We start from the raw sequence: 15,285 nt of genomic DNA, 5'->3' as shown, positions 1-15,285 counted from the left end.
GTTAGCAGTGCCACATCCCTTACTAAGATAGATTTGAAAGCATACTGGCAAGTACCTTTTTACATTGCGAGCTAAGGAGATGTCAGCTTTTGTCACTCTAAATGGGCTATACCAATAACAAAAATACCTGGAAAAACTCAGCAGGTCTGACAGCATCTGCAGAGAGGAACACAGTTAACGTTTCGAGTCCGAATGATACTTCATCAGAACTAAGGAAAAATAGAAAAGAGGTGAAATGTAAACTGGTTTGTTTGGGGGGGGGGGGGGGGGGGGGGGGGGGGGTGGTGGTGGGACAGGTAGAGCTGGATAGAGGGCCAGTGATAGCTGGAGATTGCTAAAAGATGTCATAGACAAAAGGACAAAGAGGTGTTGATGGTGGTGATATTAGCTAAGAAATGTGCTAATGGGGACATTAAGGGTGGAAAGCAGGACAAGCAAGGGACAGATAGCCCTAATGGGGGTAGGGGGGGAATCGAAATAGGCTAAAAGGTAGAGATAAAACAATGGATTCAAATACATTTAGTAATGGAAATAGGTGGGAAAAGAAAAAAAAAAAAAATATATATATATATATATATAAATACCAATGTCGAGAAATGCCATTTGGACTAAAAAATGCTACAGCCATTCTCCAAAGACTAATGAATCAAGTAGTCACTCATGTTTCTGGCCATGTGGCTTACTCAGATGATGCATTGATTTACAGCAGCAAGTGGAAAGACAGTGTAAAACAATGAGAAGCCTTATTTAATCAATTATAGTTGGCAGGTCTAGGAATAAACCTGGCCAAGAGTGAGTTCGCGCGTAGCCAGTTTAGGGCACATCGTCGGGCAAGGACAAATGTTGCCAAGAACAGTGAAGGTACGGGCTTTCTTGGAAATCCCTATCCCTGAAATTAAATGGGAAATCATGACATGTTTGGGGATGTACGACTTCTTTCGTAAATTTATACCAAACTTCACAATAGCTTCTGCACTTGCGGATTTATTGCAAAAGAAAGCAAAGGCGGTATGGTCAAGGGAGTGCTGGACAGGATTGCCTTTGGCTTATCAAAAACTAGCTAATGAGCTGGCGTTAGCCGCCCCTAATTTCACTGAACCCTTAAAGGTGGCAATCGATGCTAGCGAGTTGGAGGTGGGTGCAGTCTTTTTGAAGGGAAATGAATCAGGCAAAGGGAAGCCTGTAGGGTATTTTTCTAAGAAGTTAAATCAGCATCAAAAAAGATATGCTATGGTAGAAAAGGAAACCCTGGCCTTGTTACTGGTTCTTACATATTTTGAAGTATATATCAGGCATGGCTGTAAAGAAACCATGGTATACACTGACCATAATCCCTTGGCCTTTGTGGAAAATATTAAGACTCAGAATGACAGACTGTTCCAATGGAGGCTTGCTAATACAGCCTTATAATTTAAAAGGTGTTCTTATTCCCTGGGAAGTATAATTGCTGATGCATTTTGAAGAATGTAAATTTTGCAAAAAAATCTGGAAAGTTTTAAAAAAAATCAAAACTACAGATTCTGTGAAGGAGTGAATGGCTGAGAGGGTATATTTGAATTCTGTTTATATGTTGTATGTATTTTTTTCCGTACACTTTGCGATGAAACACATTTGGAAATGGTGCTTCATCTCTTAAGGGTGGAGTTATGTTAGAATCCTATCTCATTGCTGAATTTTTCTTTTACAAAGTGGAAGAACGTGGCATTATCTGTACATTTGGATGCTAACCTGGGATTGTTTTTAAAAAGGTCATAATTTCACCTTGGAACTGTCAACAAGCAGGCCTCTTCCAAGAAACTACCTGACCTTTATGGTGCTTGAATGTTATGGCACAGCTGATGGGAAATGCTGAGCTGTTCAAATCCCAAAGGGAAACTTGAAACAACTGCCACAACTTGTTTTGCAATTTGTATGTTAATTTGAGATGCATGCCTTGAACTCAGTAGTAATAAGACCACTGAGCCTTAAAGGATTTTTACAAAACTAAACTAAACATGTATTAATAGGAGAAATGATTTTAAGCACATATATAGGTCTACAAATTACTACTATGATAACTCTTAGCTCCCCTGATTAATCTAACTCCCAGTTACACTTCCGTTAAGGCAGCAGTAAAAACACACAGATTTTAAAAGACCCAGGCAAAGTAACACTATACCCTGAACAGTCAAATTCAAAGTGAGTTTTCTTAACTTCAGTTCTTGTAGACAGCATTTTGGATGCAGAGGCTGGAGGCTTTTCACATTTGTTAGATCTTAAAATGCTTTCCCTTGCACACAGCCTTCTCTCCTTCATACATATTTTTCCCTTTGAATGTAAATTCCCATTGTTTCACTATGTCTTTGGATTTTGCCCTTTTAATAATAAAAGTGTATCATAGTATCAATTTTACCAGTAATCTTTGGGAAGATTAGACACACTGTTTCTTAACTTCTCCTGGCTGGGTGAATCATTTCACCCCCTCTTTTGAATTCAAGCTGGTCTGGTTTACTTAAAAATGCAAATGTTCCCTTTACGCTTCACATTCTAAAACTTCACCCATGTTTACCTACTTAACATTTCAAACCTACTTAACATTTCAAACCTAGCTTGTCTTCTGATACATCAAAGCCTTCAGACCAGCTGTCTTTAATTCAATTAAATCTCACACACACACACACACACACTATTCCAATCCGTACAATAAATTCCAATAACATTATGAAAATTATGAGAATGACCTGTTTGTTTTGAACAGCATTCACTTTAATTGATGGGGAGAAGGAACTGAAAAGGTAAAGTTCGGTAACTTGCTGGAAATTTCATGGGAGAGAGAAAGAAAACTTTAAGTTGTGAACCTGTTGGTTTTGAAGGCAATCTTGTTGGGGAGCAAGCTGGCTGCCCTAACTCGTGCTTTTTCTTTCTCTCTCTCTCTCTACCTTGCCTAAAATTGTGTGTGGTTATCAATCTGTAGGCAGACAACTCACATCTGAGTGTAACTGGTCTGCATTTGGAGCTGCAAAGCTGAGACCAGTTTTAGAACTTCCAAACGTCCACCAGGACCAGTGGTCCATCTTCACGAGGGAACTCCAGGTTGACAGTGTCGAGACCCTGTGAACTTTATCCTTTATTTTATAGCGCCCATCTCTGCAGGGAGACTATCTATTTGCCCTTTGTCTGTGTGTGTATGTGCTGGGGGAACTCTTTAGCAAAAGATAGATAGTTATACTTCCCAATTACAATTGTGTGCACTAACCAGAACTTTGAATTTGTTAAAAAGAAGTTTTGTTTTATAATAAACAATCGTTCTGTGTTTATTGAAAGAAGCCTGGTTGAAGAACCTTTTATTTTAGCCACCAGTAGGTGAACTAGATGATTGGCTATTTTGGTGAGAAAATTAAACTTTTAAATTAACAGTGCGGCCTGTGAAGTAGTGGGGCTGGATCATACGTGCTCTCCTCCCATCCCGGTCGTATCACTATGTTCCAATATTTCTTTTTGGGTTAAGTTTCCACTGGCCCCATCAGCAACTTGCAGTACATGTACCACTATCTCATAGGTTGTTCTGTCCAAAAATTCAAGGTCATCATTTATACAGGTGAAGCATATCCTGCAACTATCCCAGTTGTGTCAGGGGGAGTGTATTGGCAGTTGGAGGTTCAGGAGGGGGTCAACTTGGCTGGAATATTTGGTTGAATGGGAAAGCTGCTATCCAGCCACTTTTGCCATGTTTCAGGCAGCTGTGCTTTTAAAGGCAATGCATAGTAACAGCAAAAGAGCTCCATGCCAAACCATCAATGAACTCTGAAACAAAAATAAAAAATGCTGGAAAAACTCAGCAGGTCTGACAGTGTCTGTGGAGAGGAAGACAGAGTAAATGTTCCGAGTCTGTATGACTCTTCTTCAGAACTAAAGGTAAGTAGAAATATGGTGAAGGGGGGTGGAGCAGGTGAAGCTGGATAGAAGGCCGGCGGTAAATGAAGGCAAAGGAGAGTTTGCAAAAGACGTCATGCCCAAATGTCCATCCTTGGCCTGCTGCACTGTTGCAGTGAAACTCAACGCAAACTGGAGGAACAGCACCTCATCTTCCGATTAGGCACTTTACAGCCTTCCGGACTTAACATCGAGTTCAACAACTTCAGACCATGAACTCTCTCCTCCATCCTCACCCCTTTTTGATTTCCCTTTTTCAATATTCATTTTTTTTTCCACATTTTTATTATTTTTCAAATTTATTTCTGTTTTTATTCATTGTTTTATCCCCAGCTTTTAGCCGATTTTCGATCCTTTTCCCCACCACCGTCCCCTCCCCCACTTCACCCCACCCCACCCCCACTAGGGCCATCTGTCACTTGCTCGTGTTGTTCTTTCCTGGTCCGGCTATTATCACATTCTGCTTTCTACTCTTAATGTTACCATTAGCACCTCCTTTGGCCAGTATCAACACCAAGAAGAGTTTTGGGTAAATTGAACATTGCGGAAGGTGGGATGCTGGCCAGGAGAATATTGGACTTGATGAGCTTAGAGGTAACAAAGGCATGAATGGATATTTCAGCAGTGGATGAGTTGAGGAACAGTTGGAAACACTGAGGATGCAGGGATGGAAGTAGGTGATCCTAGAGTTGGAGAGGATATGGGATCAGAACCTCACCCCTGGGTCGAATAGGATGCCAAGGTTGTGAGCATCACATTACATCAAGTCTGCGGTACAGAAGCAGGCCATATGGCCCAATGGGTCCATGCTACTGTTTCAACCAACATGAGCCTTTCCCTTCCCTTTTTTGTTTCACCCCATCCTATCTCCTTCATGCCTTTATCTAGATGCTGTGTGATCATGGGTTCCACTTCTCACCACTCTCTGGGTAAAGATGTTTCTCCTGAATTTATTAAAGGAAAAAAATTCTTGGATCTATATAGCACTTTTCACAACCTCCGATGTCTCAAACCACTTTACAGCCAATGAAATCATTTTGAAATGTTGTCACTGTTGTAATGTAGGTAACAGGACAGCCAATTTGTACACAGCAAGCTCCCGCAAACGACAGTGTGAAAATGGCCAGTTTATCTGTTGTTTTATGACTGAGGGATAAGTATTCCTTGAAAATTCTTTAGCACCCAGCCAAGCAAGCTTATGAACTGAGAGCAAGAGTAGGCTATTTGGGCCCCTTAGGCCTGCCGTGCCATTCGGTGAGATCACGGCCGATCTGATCGTGCCTCAAAGCTACTTTCCTGCCTACCTTCTACATCATCCCATTCCCTTGTTAAGTCAAAGATCTATCTCCCTCTGTCTTCTGGAGTCTCAGGCTTGTTTGCTTGCTCAAGCCAACTTTTGGACAACTTTGTGACTCGGAGGCAACCAGTGAGCCAGGGATGACATGGGTGACTGGTTTTATATTGGTGACTCCCAAGTCTTCCTACTTCCCCCAGGCGAAAACATCTTGTGGACCTTCAGCTGATCAAAAACCCTTTCATCACGTGGTGGGAATAGGGCTTGAATGTTGAGGATGAATGTTGAGTGTCTGCAGTTCCCATTGGAGGGAAGACAACTGGTGGTGACTTTAACCTGAGGGCCGGAGATGGAGGAAGTGGGTGAGTGACCTCAGCCGCGCTGTTGGCATCACAGTCCAGCCAGTTGAGCCAACTGACTGACCCCTACCTGTAGAACAGGCGGGGCTGGGGGTGTGAAGGGGGAGGAGGCACGTGACTGCAGCGGCTGCCCACGGTCACATGACCTCCAGACGCGTGCTTCCCCGCGGCGTCAGGGTGCGTGCTGCGCGCTGACGTCACGACGCACACCCCTATATAAAGCAGGGGACGCGCCCGCGCCGCCCTTTCGGGTCCCGGCGGGGAGCGGAGCGGCGGAGTTTGCGGGGCAGGGGAGGGGATGGCGCCGGTGAGTGAGCGGGAGCGCGGGAGCGCGGGGCGGGCTCTCCGTCAGAGCCCGGGTACCCCGGGCAGGAGCTGCCCAGGCCCCGGGGACCGGGAGCATGGGGGCTCGGCTTCCCCCCGGCCGGACCCGGCCCCCTACCCGAGCGCCGAGGCTTTGCGGCCTGTTCGCACAATCCCATCATCAACCATGTGGAGTGGCTCAGTTACAAAATGCTGCTGAATGTTCGGAGCTGTGTTGCTGCCCAGTTAGAAATTAAATCAGCATCAACCCGAGTTCACTGCTCCTCGCTGAAATTTTCATGTAAATCCTAATATCCAACATTTCCATTTATAATTGTTCCCTGTTCGACCCCCCCCCCCCCATTGCCCGTGGTTCATTCCCCCCCCCTTTGCCCGTGGTTCATTCCCCCCCCCTTTGCCCGTGGTTCATTCCCCCCCCCCTATGCCCGTTGTTCATTCCCCCCCCCCCCCCTTGCCCGTGGTTCATTCCCCCCCCCCCCTTTGACCGTGCTTCATTCCCCCCCCCCCCCCCCCCCCTTTGCCCTTGGTTCATTCCCCCCCCCTTTGACCGTGGTTCATTCCCCCCCCCCTTTGCCCGTGGTTCACTCTCTCCCCCCCCTTTGCCCATGGTTCATCTCCCCCCCTTTGCCCGTGGTTCATTCCCCCCCCCCTTTGCCCGTTGTTCATTCCCCCCCCCCCCTTGCCCGTGGTTAATTCCCCCCCCCCTTGCCCGTGGTTCATTCCCCCCCCCCCTTTGACCGTGGTTCATTCCCCCCCCCCCCCCCTTTGCCCTTGGTTCATTCCCCCCCCCTTTGACCGTGGTTCATTCCCCCCCCCCCCTTTGCCCGTGGTTCACTCTCTCCCCCCCTTTGCCCATGGTTCATTTCCCCCCCTTTGCCCGTGATTCATTCCCCCCCCCTTTGCCCGTTGTTCATTTCCCCCCCCCCCCCCCCCCCTTGCCCGTGGTTCATTCCCCCCCCTTTGCCTGTGGTTCATTCTTCCCCCCGCCATTGCCCGTGGTTCATTCTCTCCCCCCCCCCCCTTTGCCCGTGGTTCATTCCCCCCCCCTTTGCCCGTGGTTCATTCCCCCCCCCTTTGACTGTGGTTCATTCCCCCCCCCCCCTTTGCCCGTGGTTCACTCTCTCCCCCCCCTTTGCCCATGGTTCATTTCCCCCCCTTTGCCCGTGGTTCATTCTCCCCCCCCCTTTGCCCGTGTTCATTCCCCCCCCTTTGCCCGTGGTTCATTCTCCCCCCCTTTGCCCGTGGTTCGTTCCCCCCTTTTGCCCGTGGTTGGTTCTCCCCCCCCCCCCCTTTGCCCGTGGTTTGTTCCTCCCCCTTTGCCCGTGGATTGTTTCCCCCATTTGCCCGCGGTTCATCCCTCCGCTTGGTTGTGATTCATTCCCCCCTTCCCCATTTTTACATACCTCCTGTACCTATGCTGTTTGGTAATGGCCTCTCTTCCTGTCCACAGAAGAAGTCGTCTGTGCTCCTTAAGGGCAAGAAGAAATCCGTCTGGAGGTTCACTCTCAACCTCTCCAACCCAGTGGAAGATGGGATCCTCGACTGCAGCAACTTTGTAAGAAATTTAAAACAAAAGCAAAATTTTGGGCTTAGTGGAAAGTTCAAATAAGTTCAGAAAGTGATGGAAGTGCTCTGCAGATCTGTCAGCACCTGTGAAGAGAGAAAGAGTTAATGTCTCAGATCTGTAAGATACCATTAGAATTTCCACCCAAAGTTCCGATGAAAAGGCACAGATCTGAAACGTTAACTCCACTTCCCCCTCCACAGATGCTGTCAGATCTGCTGAGCGTTTCCATCAATTTTCTATTTTTACTATAAGGAATTTACAGCATCATCCTATACCCCTGCCCCCCGCCCCCCACAGACCGGATGTTGACTCCAGCTTGGGCCCGTGTCTTCTATTCTCCACGCCTGAGTGGAAACCCTTCCAGTGAGTATAGAGTATAGAGAGTGGAACCTGGGCCCATGCGCTTGGGTGGATCAGGGAACAGTGATTGACAGTGCAGAGCCCTACTTTGGGTCCTTCTCTGAGGGTGTATCAGCTTTAACAGCACTACTGTTACCCTCCATGGTAGCTGCAGCATGTGACAGTAGGAATGGGATGGTTATGAGAAAGGTCAGCAAGTTTACACCTCCCCCCCCCCCCCACAAATTGAACAACAGTCGATGAAATGGAGGCAGCTTATATTTCTGTGACTATTCCTGCGCAGACTGGAGATGACTACTGTAAGTTACTGGGATGAATTTTAAGCCTATCATCTTTATTGTGTAACTTATCTTCCACTCAAGAACACAAGAAATAGGAGCTGGAGTAGACCACATAGCCTACCGAGCCCGCTCCGCCTTTCAACAGGGTCATGGCTGATTTTGGGCTTCAGCTCCACTTTCCCGTTTGCTCCCCATATCCCTCGATTTTCTGAGACACCGAAAATCTGTATCCCAGCCTTAAATGTTTTCCAACGATGGAGAATCCACAACCTGCGCACCCCTCCCCCCCCCCTCCGGTGTAGAGAGTTCCAAAGATTCGCATCCCTTTGAGTGAAGTAATTTCCCCTTGTCTCAGTCCTAAATGATCGACAACGCCTTGTCCTGAGACTGTGCCCCTGTGTTTTCGGTCCCCCCCCATCAGCGGAAACAATCTGTGTCCACCCAATCCAATCCCTTCAAAACCTTGAGATAAAAACAAAAAACTGCGGATGCTGGAAATCCAAAACACAAACAGAATTACCTGGAAAAACTCAGCAGGTCTGGCAGCATCGGCGGAGAAGAAAAGAGTTGACGTTTCGAGTCTTCATGACCCTTCAACAGAACTGAAGACTGTCAAAGGGTCATGAGGACTCGAAACGTCAACTCTTTTCTTCTCCGCCGATGCTGCCAGACCTGCTGAGTTTTTCCAGGTAATTCTGTTTTTGTTTTCCCTTCAAAACCTTGTTGATTTCAATGAGACCGCACCTCATTCATCTAAATTCTGGAGAAAAAAGGCCGAATTTGACTCGGGCTCTGTCATAGGACAACCCCTTCATCCTGGGGACCAATTTAGTGAATCTGAGATTTGAGAACTTTCTAAATTGTTAAGTGAACTGACATTATTCTTTCTCTCCCTTTAACTCTTGCCCTGCTAACTGCTGTTTTTGGCTAGGGTTCTCTTCCCTAGTCTGCCTAGGGTTTCCTTCCCTAGTGTCCCATGATTTTGTTTTCCATAACAGGAGCAGTTTCTGCGGGAGAAGGTGAAGGTTGGTGGGAAGGCCGGAAACCTGGGCAGCATCGTCCAGATCGAGAGCCTGAAAAACAAGATCACTGTCACCTCAACCAGAAAGTTCTCCAAAAGGTGAGCATTTGTTGCCTCGTGTTGTTTCCTGTGGCGTCCGTGCTGTGATTGGCCTGAATGCCCAGGGAGAGGGGGGACAGAGGTGCAGAATTCTGATTTTGCACCATCAGCCTTCGGGCTGCAGTGGTTCAAAAAGGCGCCACCTCAGCAATACACGTTCTGAATAGTTTTTGTAGTACAGAACTCAGACTGGATCTCTCTCAGAGCGTGGCAGGAACAAAATTGGGCACGTCTGTGATGCTGCTGTGGTTGAATAGCCAGATCAGCCCTGAACAGTGCCCACTTGGGTGGTGCCAGAAGATTGGTGAAAGGTGTGGAACTGCACTCCAGCAAGTAGCAGGAGAATCATAGCATGGCTCGGCACAGAACAGGGGGCCATTTGGCACCTCGTGCTTTTGCCACTCCTTTCAATAAGTCCCACTCCCAACTTTTTCCCCATAGACCTGCAGCTTTCTCCCATTCAAGTATTTACCCAACTTTTGAGAGTCACAATTGAATCTGCCTTTTCAGACAGCGCGTTCCAGATCACAACAACACACTGCATAAAATGTCTTTCTTCCCATCCCTGCGCGCGCCCTCCCCCCACCTTCCACCCACCCCAGTTCTTTCACCAGCCACTTCAAACCTATGTCCCTTGGTTACTGACCCTCCTGTCATGGAAACAGTTTCACCTTACTTGCTCCATCAGAGTCCACATGTAGGTGGGAGTTTGCTCACTCAGCAGTATTTTGGAGTTGGATCCGACATGGAGGGGTGGTTTGGGAATTTTTCCCAGTAGTGAGTGAAGTTTTTGTTTAAGGCGTTGAGCATATTTTTTCTTTAAATCAATTTTACAGTTTGATAAGCTGGTTTGATTCCTGCCTGGTGCTGAACTGGCTGATCCCTGTTCGGTGGATTGTCTCAGTTTGCTTGCTTCGAGGGAGCAGTGAAGCAGTTGACATTGCAGCTGACTTGATTGCGGAGTCCTGCTGTGCTGCCGAGGCTGTTGTTGGCCTCAGTACCTCAAGCTAAATTCAGTGTGCGTGTGTGTGTGTGTTAGCAGCTCCTAGTGGAACTTTAAATGTGCAGCCATCAGTTTAAAGGGCTGGGTGGGGTTTTGCTGTGAGGTCTAATGTGGACAAAGAGCTTGCCAGCACTCTGCCTTGGATGGCAGATCACCCGCGGGTTTAAGTGTCAGGCTTCATCCGAAAGATGGCACCTCCAACTGTTTAGCACTCCCTCTGCTGCACTGGAGTGTCAGCCTGTGTTATTGTGTTCAAGTCCTGGGATGGATCTTGAACCCACAACCTTTGACTCAGAGGTGAGTGCTGCCCACTGAACCATAGCTGAAGATCGGACATGTATTTAAACCTTGACCGTCTCTCTCTTCTACCCCTTCAGATACCTGAAGTACCTGACCAAAAAGTACCTGAAGAAGAACAATCTGCGAGACTGGCTGCGGGTTATCGCCTCCGATAAAGAAAGCTACGAACTCCGCTACTTCCAAATCAGCCAGGATGAGGAGGAGTCCGAAACTGAGGATTGAAGGGGGCTTTGCATCCACGGGCCTAGGATTCATGTACCAAAGGAGTGTGGTTTTCAGAGAACATCTATATAAAAAGTTATTAACTTATTAATAAATCACTACTTTCCCAGAAAAATTGTCCTTTTTCCTCCAGTCAGTGAACTTACAAGTGATGAAGAATTCAGAACGAACTACTTCCCATGAGAGAATGGGGAGCGCACTACCACATAGTTGTACAGCACAGAAGGGCATTTGACCCTATGTAACTGGAACAGTAAGTGTACCGTTCCTCCAGCCCCCACCCCCTTCCTTTGTTCTTTTCCCATAGTTTCGTGATTTTCTCCTTCAGTTATTGTTTCAGTTCCTTTTTGAAAGTTACTATTATATATATGTGCAACTGTTCTCTCATTCAAAATACATCACTGCAGTGAAATGCAAGATTTGCATTCATCTCGCATCTTGATGGCCTCCCAGCCAGCAAAGTACTTTCTGAAGCGTAGTCTCCTGTAGGAGATTTGAAAGCCAGTTTACTCATGGAAAGCTCCCACAAACAATGAGTTAAATGACCAGATTTATAGGTGTTTTGGTGTCCATCTGACTCAGACCACTTGGACTGTGTTGGATCTTGAACCCACAACCTTTGACTCAGAGGTGAGTGTTGGACTGTGTGCTGTGTTTTAATGAATAAAGACCATTCCTTAACTGAAATAAATTGTAAGCGAACAGCAGCTAATAAGCTGCAGAATGGAAGATGAGTTCTGGGTGAGCGGGGCTCTCGCTAAGTAAAAGATGCTGCCCTATAATGAATGGAGTTGATGAGTCCTAGGATGTTCAGGAATGAATGGACCAGGATGCACAGTGAAATCAAAAACATGGACAATGCATTGGATGTGTGGACAATAATTTGCATTTACATAGTGCTTTCAGCAGTAAAAAGTCCCAAGGTACTTCAGAGGAGTATGGTAAAACAAAGTTGGGAGATTAAGCCATGTGAGGAGGTATTGGGACAGCTGACCAAAAGCTTGGTCAAAGAGGTAGGTTTTAAGGACTGTCTTCGAGACAGAGATTTATGGGGGGAATTCCAGAGAAAAGTAAAAGGGGATGGATAAGCTGAAGGTCAGTGAAGAACAGTAGAGCAGTCCACAGGAATGTCCATAGATGGGAAGTTAGAGTTTGCAATAGCCCAACAAATGGTGCTAACCTGGTGGAAGGAAGTAGGATTAATTTAACCAGAATGTTGAGGGGCAAGCTAGGTGGTGTGGGGCTATGATCACAGAAGTTCTTGTGATGATCATCCTAATCGTTCACATCAAGATCACCAGAACTCAGAGTTCTGAAGTTGGCAGACATCAGGAGAGAAGCAGTGACAAGTCAGACGGCAGTTACCAGTCAGACTGGAATGACCTGAAATGAAAGGCAAAAGTTTACATTATGAAGATTTCCCTCGTCTACGACAGGGTGATATTCAATATGTTTGAGGGCTGGCATCTGAAATCATGTCATCATGGTGAATTCCTGTTCAAGAGCTGGTGTCGCAATTTGCATTGATCGTTTCCTACTTGCTGAGGTTGAGGTCTTTCAAGTCTCTTGACCGAGAGCTCTTGAATCAGTTTTGGGCGTGCTGCTGGTCTCTTGGCGTGGGCTACCTCACCTTATAGCTTATCCTTGGGGATGTGGCCCTCTTTCATCCTGTGCACATTCCCAAGTCAGCGAAACCTTTGCATGATTAGCCCTGGCATGGTTAGCATGTCTGCTTGGAAAGGACTGTTTCGTTGGTGACTTTGTCTTTCTATGTGATGCTAAGAATGCATCGTGGACACACAAGATGGAAGCTAGTGACCATTTTTTTCTTGGTTATCCAGGCTTTGCTGCTACACAGCAGTGTGTTGAGGATACAAGCTTCACAGAGAAGCATCTTGGTCAGTTTGTTATTTTTCCATGCCTGTTTTGTTAGTCAGCCAAAGTTGCTGGCTGCATTTCCAATGTGTTCGCCATCACGTGACAGGTTATTTGTCACTGTAGATCCAAGGTAGAATTTGGACGTCCAATCCCCCTACACCTCCATCCCCCACCGGGATGGTCTGAGGGCTCTCCGCTTCTTCCTCGAATAGAGGCCCAAACAATCCCCATCCAGCACTACTCTCCGTCTGGCTGAACTTGTTCTCTCACTGAACAATTTCTCCTTAAACTCCTCTCAATTCCTCCAAATAAAAGGTGTGGCTATGGGCACCCACATGGGCCCCAGTTATGCCTGTCTCTATGGGGTATGTGGAACATTCCTTGTTCCAGCCCTACTCCAGACCCCTCCCACAACTTGGTACATCGATGACTGTTTCGGTGCTGCTTCATGCGCTCATCTGGAGCTGGAAAAGTCTATCTTTTTCTTCCAATTTCCACCCCTCTCTCACCTTCACGTGGTCCATCTCCGACACTTCCCTTCCTTTCCTTAACCTCTCTGTCTCCATTTCTGGTGATAGCCTGTCCACCAATATCCATTACAAGCCCACTGACTCCCACAGCTACCTCGACTACAGCTTCTCACACCCCGCTTCCTGTAAGGACTCCATCCCATTTTCTCAGTTCCTTCGCCTCCGTCGCATCTGTTCTGATGATGCCACTTTCAAAAACAGTTCCTCTGACATGTTTTCCTTCTTCCTTAACCAAGGTTTTCCACCCATGGTGGTTGACAGGGCCCTCAACCGTGTCCGGCCCATCTCCTGCGCATCCGCCCTCACACCTTCCTCTCCCTCCCAGAGCCGTGATAGGGTCCCCCTTGTCCTCATTTATCACCCTACCAGCCTCTGCATTCAAAGGATCATCCTCCGCCATTTCCGCCAACTCCAGCATGATGCCACCACCAAACACATCTTCCCTTCACACCCCCTGGCAGCATTCCACAAAGATCGTTCCCTCCAGGACACCCTGGTCCACTCCTCCATCACCCCCTACAACTCAACCCCCTACTATGGCACCTTCCCATGCAACCGCAGAAGGTGCAACACCTGCCCCTTTACTTCCCCTCTCCTCACCATCCAAAGGCCCAAACACTCCTTTCAAGTGAAGCAGCATTTCACTTGCACTTCCCCCAATTTAGTCTACTGCATTCGCTGCTCTCAATGCGGTTTCCTCGACATTGGAGAGACCAAACGCAGATTGGGTGACCGCTTTGCAGAACACCTTCATTCTGACCGCAATCGTGACCCAGACCTCCCTGTCGCTTGCCATTTCAACACTTCACCCTGTTCTCATGCCCACATGTCCATCCTTGGCCTGCTGCATTGTTCCAGTGAAGCTCAACGCAAACTGGAGGAACAGCACCTCATCTTCCGACTAGGCACTTTACAGCCTTCCGGACTGAATATTGAGTTCAACAACTTTAGATCATGAACTCTCCTCCATCCCCAACCCCTTTCCGATTCCCCTTTTTTCCAATAATTTATATTTTTCTTTTCCCACCTATTTCCATTATTTTTAAATGTTTTTCCATCCATTGTTTTATCTCTGCCTTTCAGCCTATTTCGATCCTTCCCCCCCCCCCCCCACCCCACCCCCACTAGGGCTATCTGTACCTTGCTCATCCTGCTTTCTATCCTTAACGCCACCTATTAGCACATTTCTTAGCTAATATCACCATTGTCAACACCTCTTTTTCGTTTTGTCAATGACATCTTTAGTTATCTCCACCTATCACTGGTCCTCTATCCAGCTCTACCTGTCCCACCCCCACCTTAAACCAGTTTACATTTCACCTCTTTTCTATTTTCCTTAATTCTGATGAAGGTTCATACTAACCTGAAATGTTAACTGTGTTCCTCTCCGCAGATGCTGTCAGACTTGCTGAGTTTTTCCAGGTATTTTTATTTTTTAAGCAGAATTTGCTGAAAGCTTCCAGTGATGTGTTGCAGTGTTACGTTAAAGGTGCTATATAAATAAAAGTTGATGCTGAGCAGCTCATGGAGTTCATTGTCACCAGGGTATAGACTCTCCCAGCTGCCACCCCTCTCTGTTCACATCAAGACAGATTCTTCTTCCAGTTCTCCCTTACCTGAATGGTGAACTCCAGTCTCTCCCTAACTTTCCTCCAGTCTCCCTTCCTGCTGTCTGTGACTTGACTTCATCCATGAGAACTGATCAACCCCATTCTCACTAACCACTCAATATTCTGAAGCACCATGCTAAGTGTAATTGTAAATGGTTTCCTCTCTTGTTCTGTTTCCCTTCATTCAGGAAAACAGCACTTTTGACACCGCTGTCCTTCCAAATGAGCCTCTCATCAGCAGCTTCCTTTTCAAAAGTTCTTGAACTTTGTTAATGTCTGAAATCGGTGTCCATTATGCCTGCAATTTTGAATTTCACCACTCTGGTTTCCCTGGGAGTGTTTGATGGGGCCAGTGTAGAGGGAGCTTTACTCTGTATGTAACCCCGTGCTGTACCTGTCCTGGGAGTGTTTGATGGGGACAGTGTAGAGGGAGCTTTACTCTGTATGTAACCCTGTGCTGCACCTGTCCTGGAAGTGTTTGATGGGGACAGTAAAGAGGTATTTTATTCTGTATCTAACCCTGTG

At 46.9% G+C, this 15,285-nt stretch overlaps 1 protein-coding gene across 2 annotated transcripts; it reads left to right on the top strand.

Moving 5' to 3' along the window:
• The first annotated feature begins 5,751 nt into the window (after positions 1 to 5,751).
• On the top strand, positions 5,752 to 10,857 carry LOC121275445 (60S ribosomal protein L22-like 1). Of its 2 annotated transcripts, none has more exons than XM_041183066.1 (4): positions 5,752 to 5,872; positions 7,340 to 7,444; positions 9,096 to 9,217; positions 10,598 to 10,857. In XM_041183066.1, exons 1-4 carry the CDS (start codon positions 5,864 to 5,866, stop codon positions 10,740 to 10,742), a joined length of 381 nt encoding a protein of 126 aa, XP_041039000.1. In that variant the 5' UTR covers positions 5,752 to 5,863; the 3' UTR covers positions 10,743 to 10,857. The 2 variants fall into 2 exon arrangements, with proteins under 2 accessions (XP_041039000.1, XP_041039001.1); XM_041183067.1 differs by having other exon boundaries at positions 5,838 to 5,872; positions 7,343 to 7,444.
• Positions 10,858 to 15,285: the final 4,428 nt, after the last annotated feature.

This window comes from Carcharodon carcharias, chromosome 2 (assembly GCF_017639515.1).
Source record: "Carcharodon carcharias isolate sCarCar2 chromosome 2, sCarCar2.pri, whole genome shotgun sequence".
Classification (NCBI taxonomy): Eukaryota; Metazoa; Chordata; class Chondrichthyes; order Lamniformes; family Lamnidae; genus Carcharodon; species Carcharodon carcharias.
The sequence above is the reverse complement of the archived record's forward strand: the minus strand, read 5'-3'. Positions and strand labels throughout refer to the sequence as shown.

Bases quoted from the DNA above. Each gene is read 5' to 3' on its own strand.
- LOC121275445 (XM_041183066.1), top strand. The intron at 7,445-9,095 runs GTAAGAAATTTA...TTTCCATAACAG, and splicing joins TCCTCGACTGCAGCAACTTT to GAGCAGTTTCTGCGGGAGAA. The intron at 9,218-10,597 runs GTGAGCATTTGT...CTACCCCTTCAG, and splicing joins ACCAGAAAGTTCTCCAAAAG to ATACCTGAAGTACCTGACCA.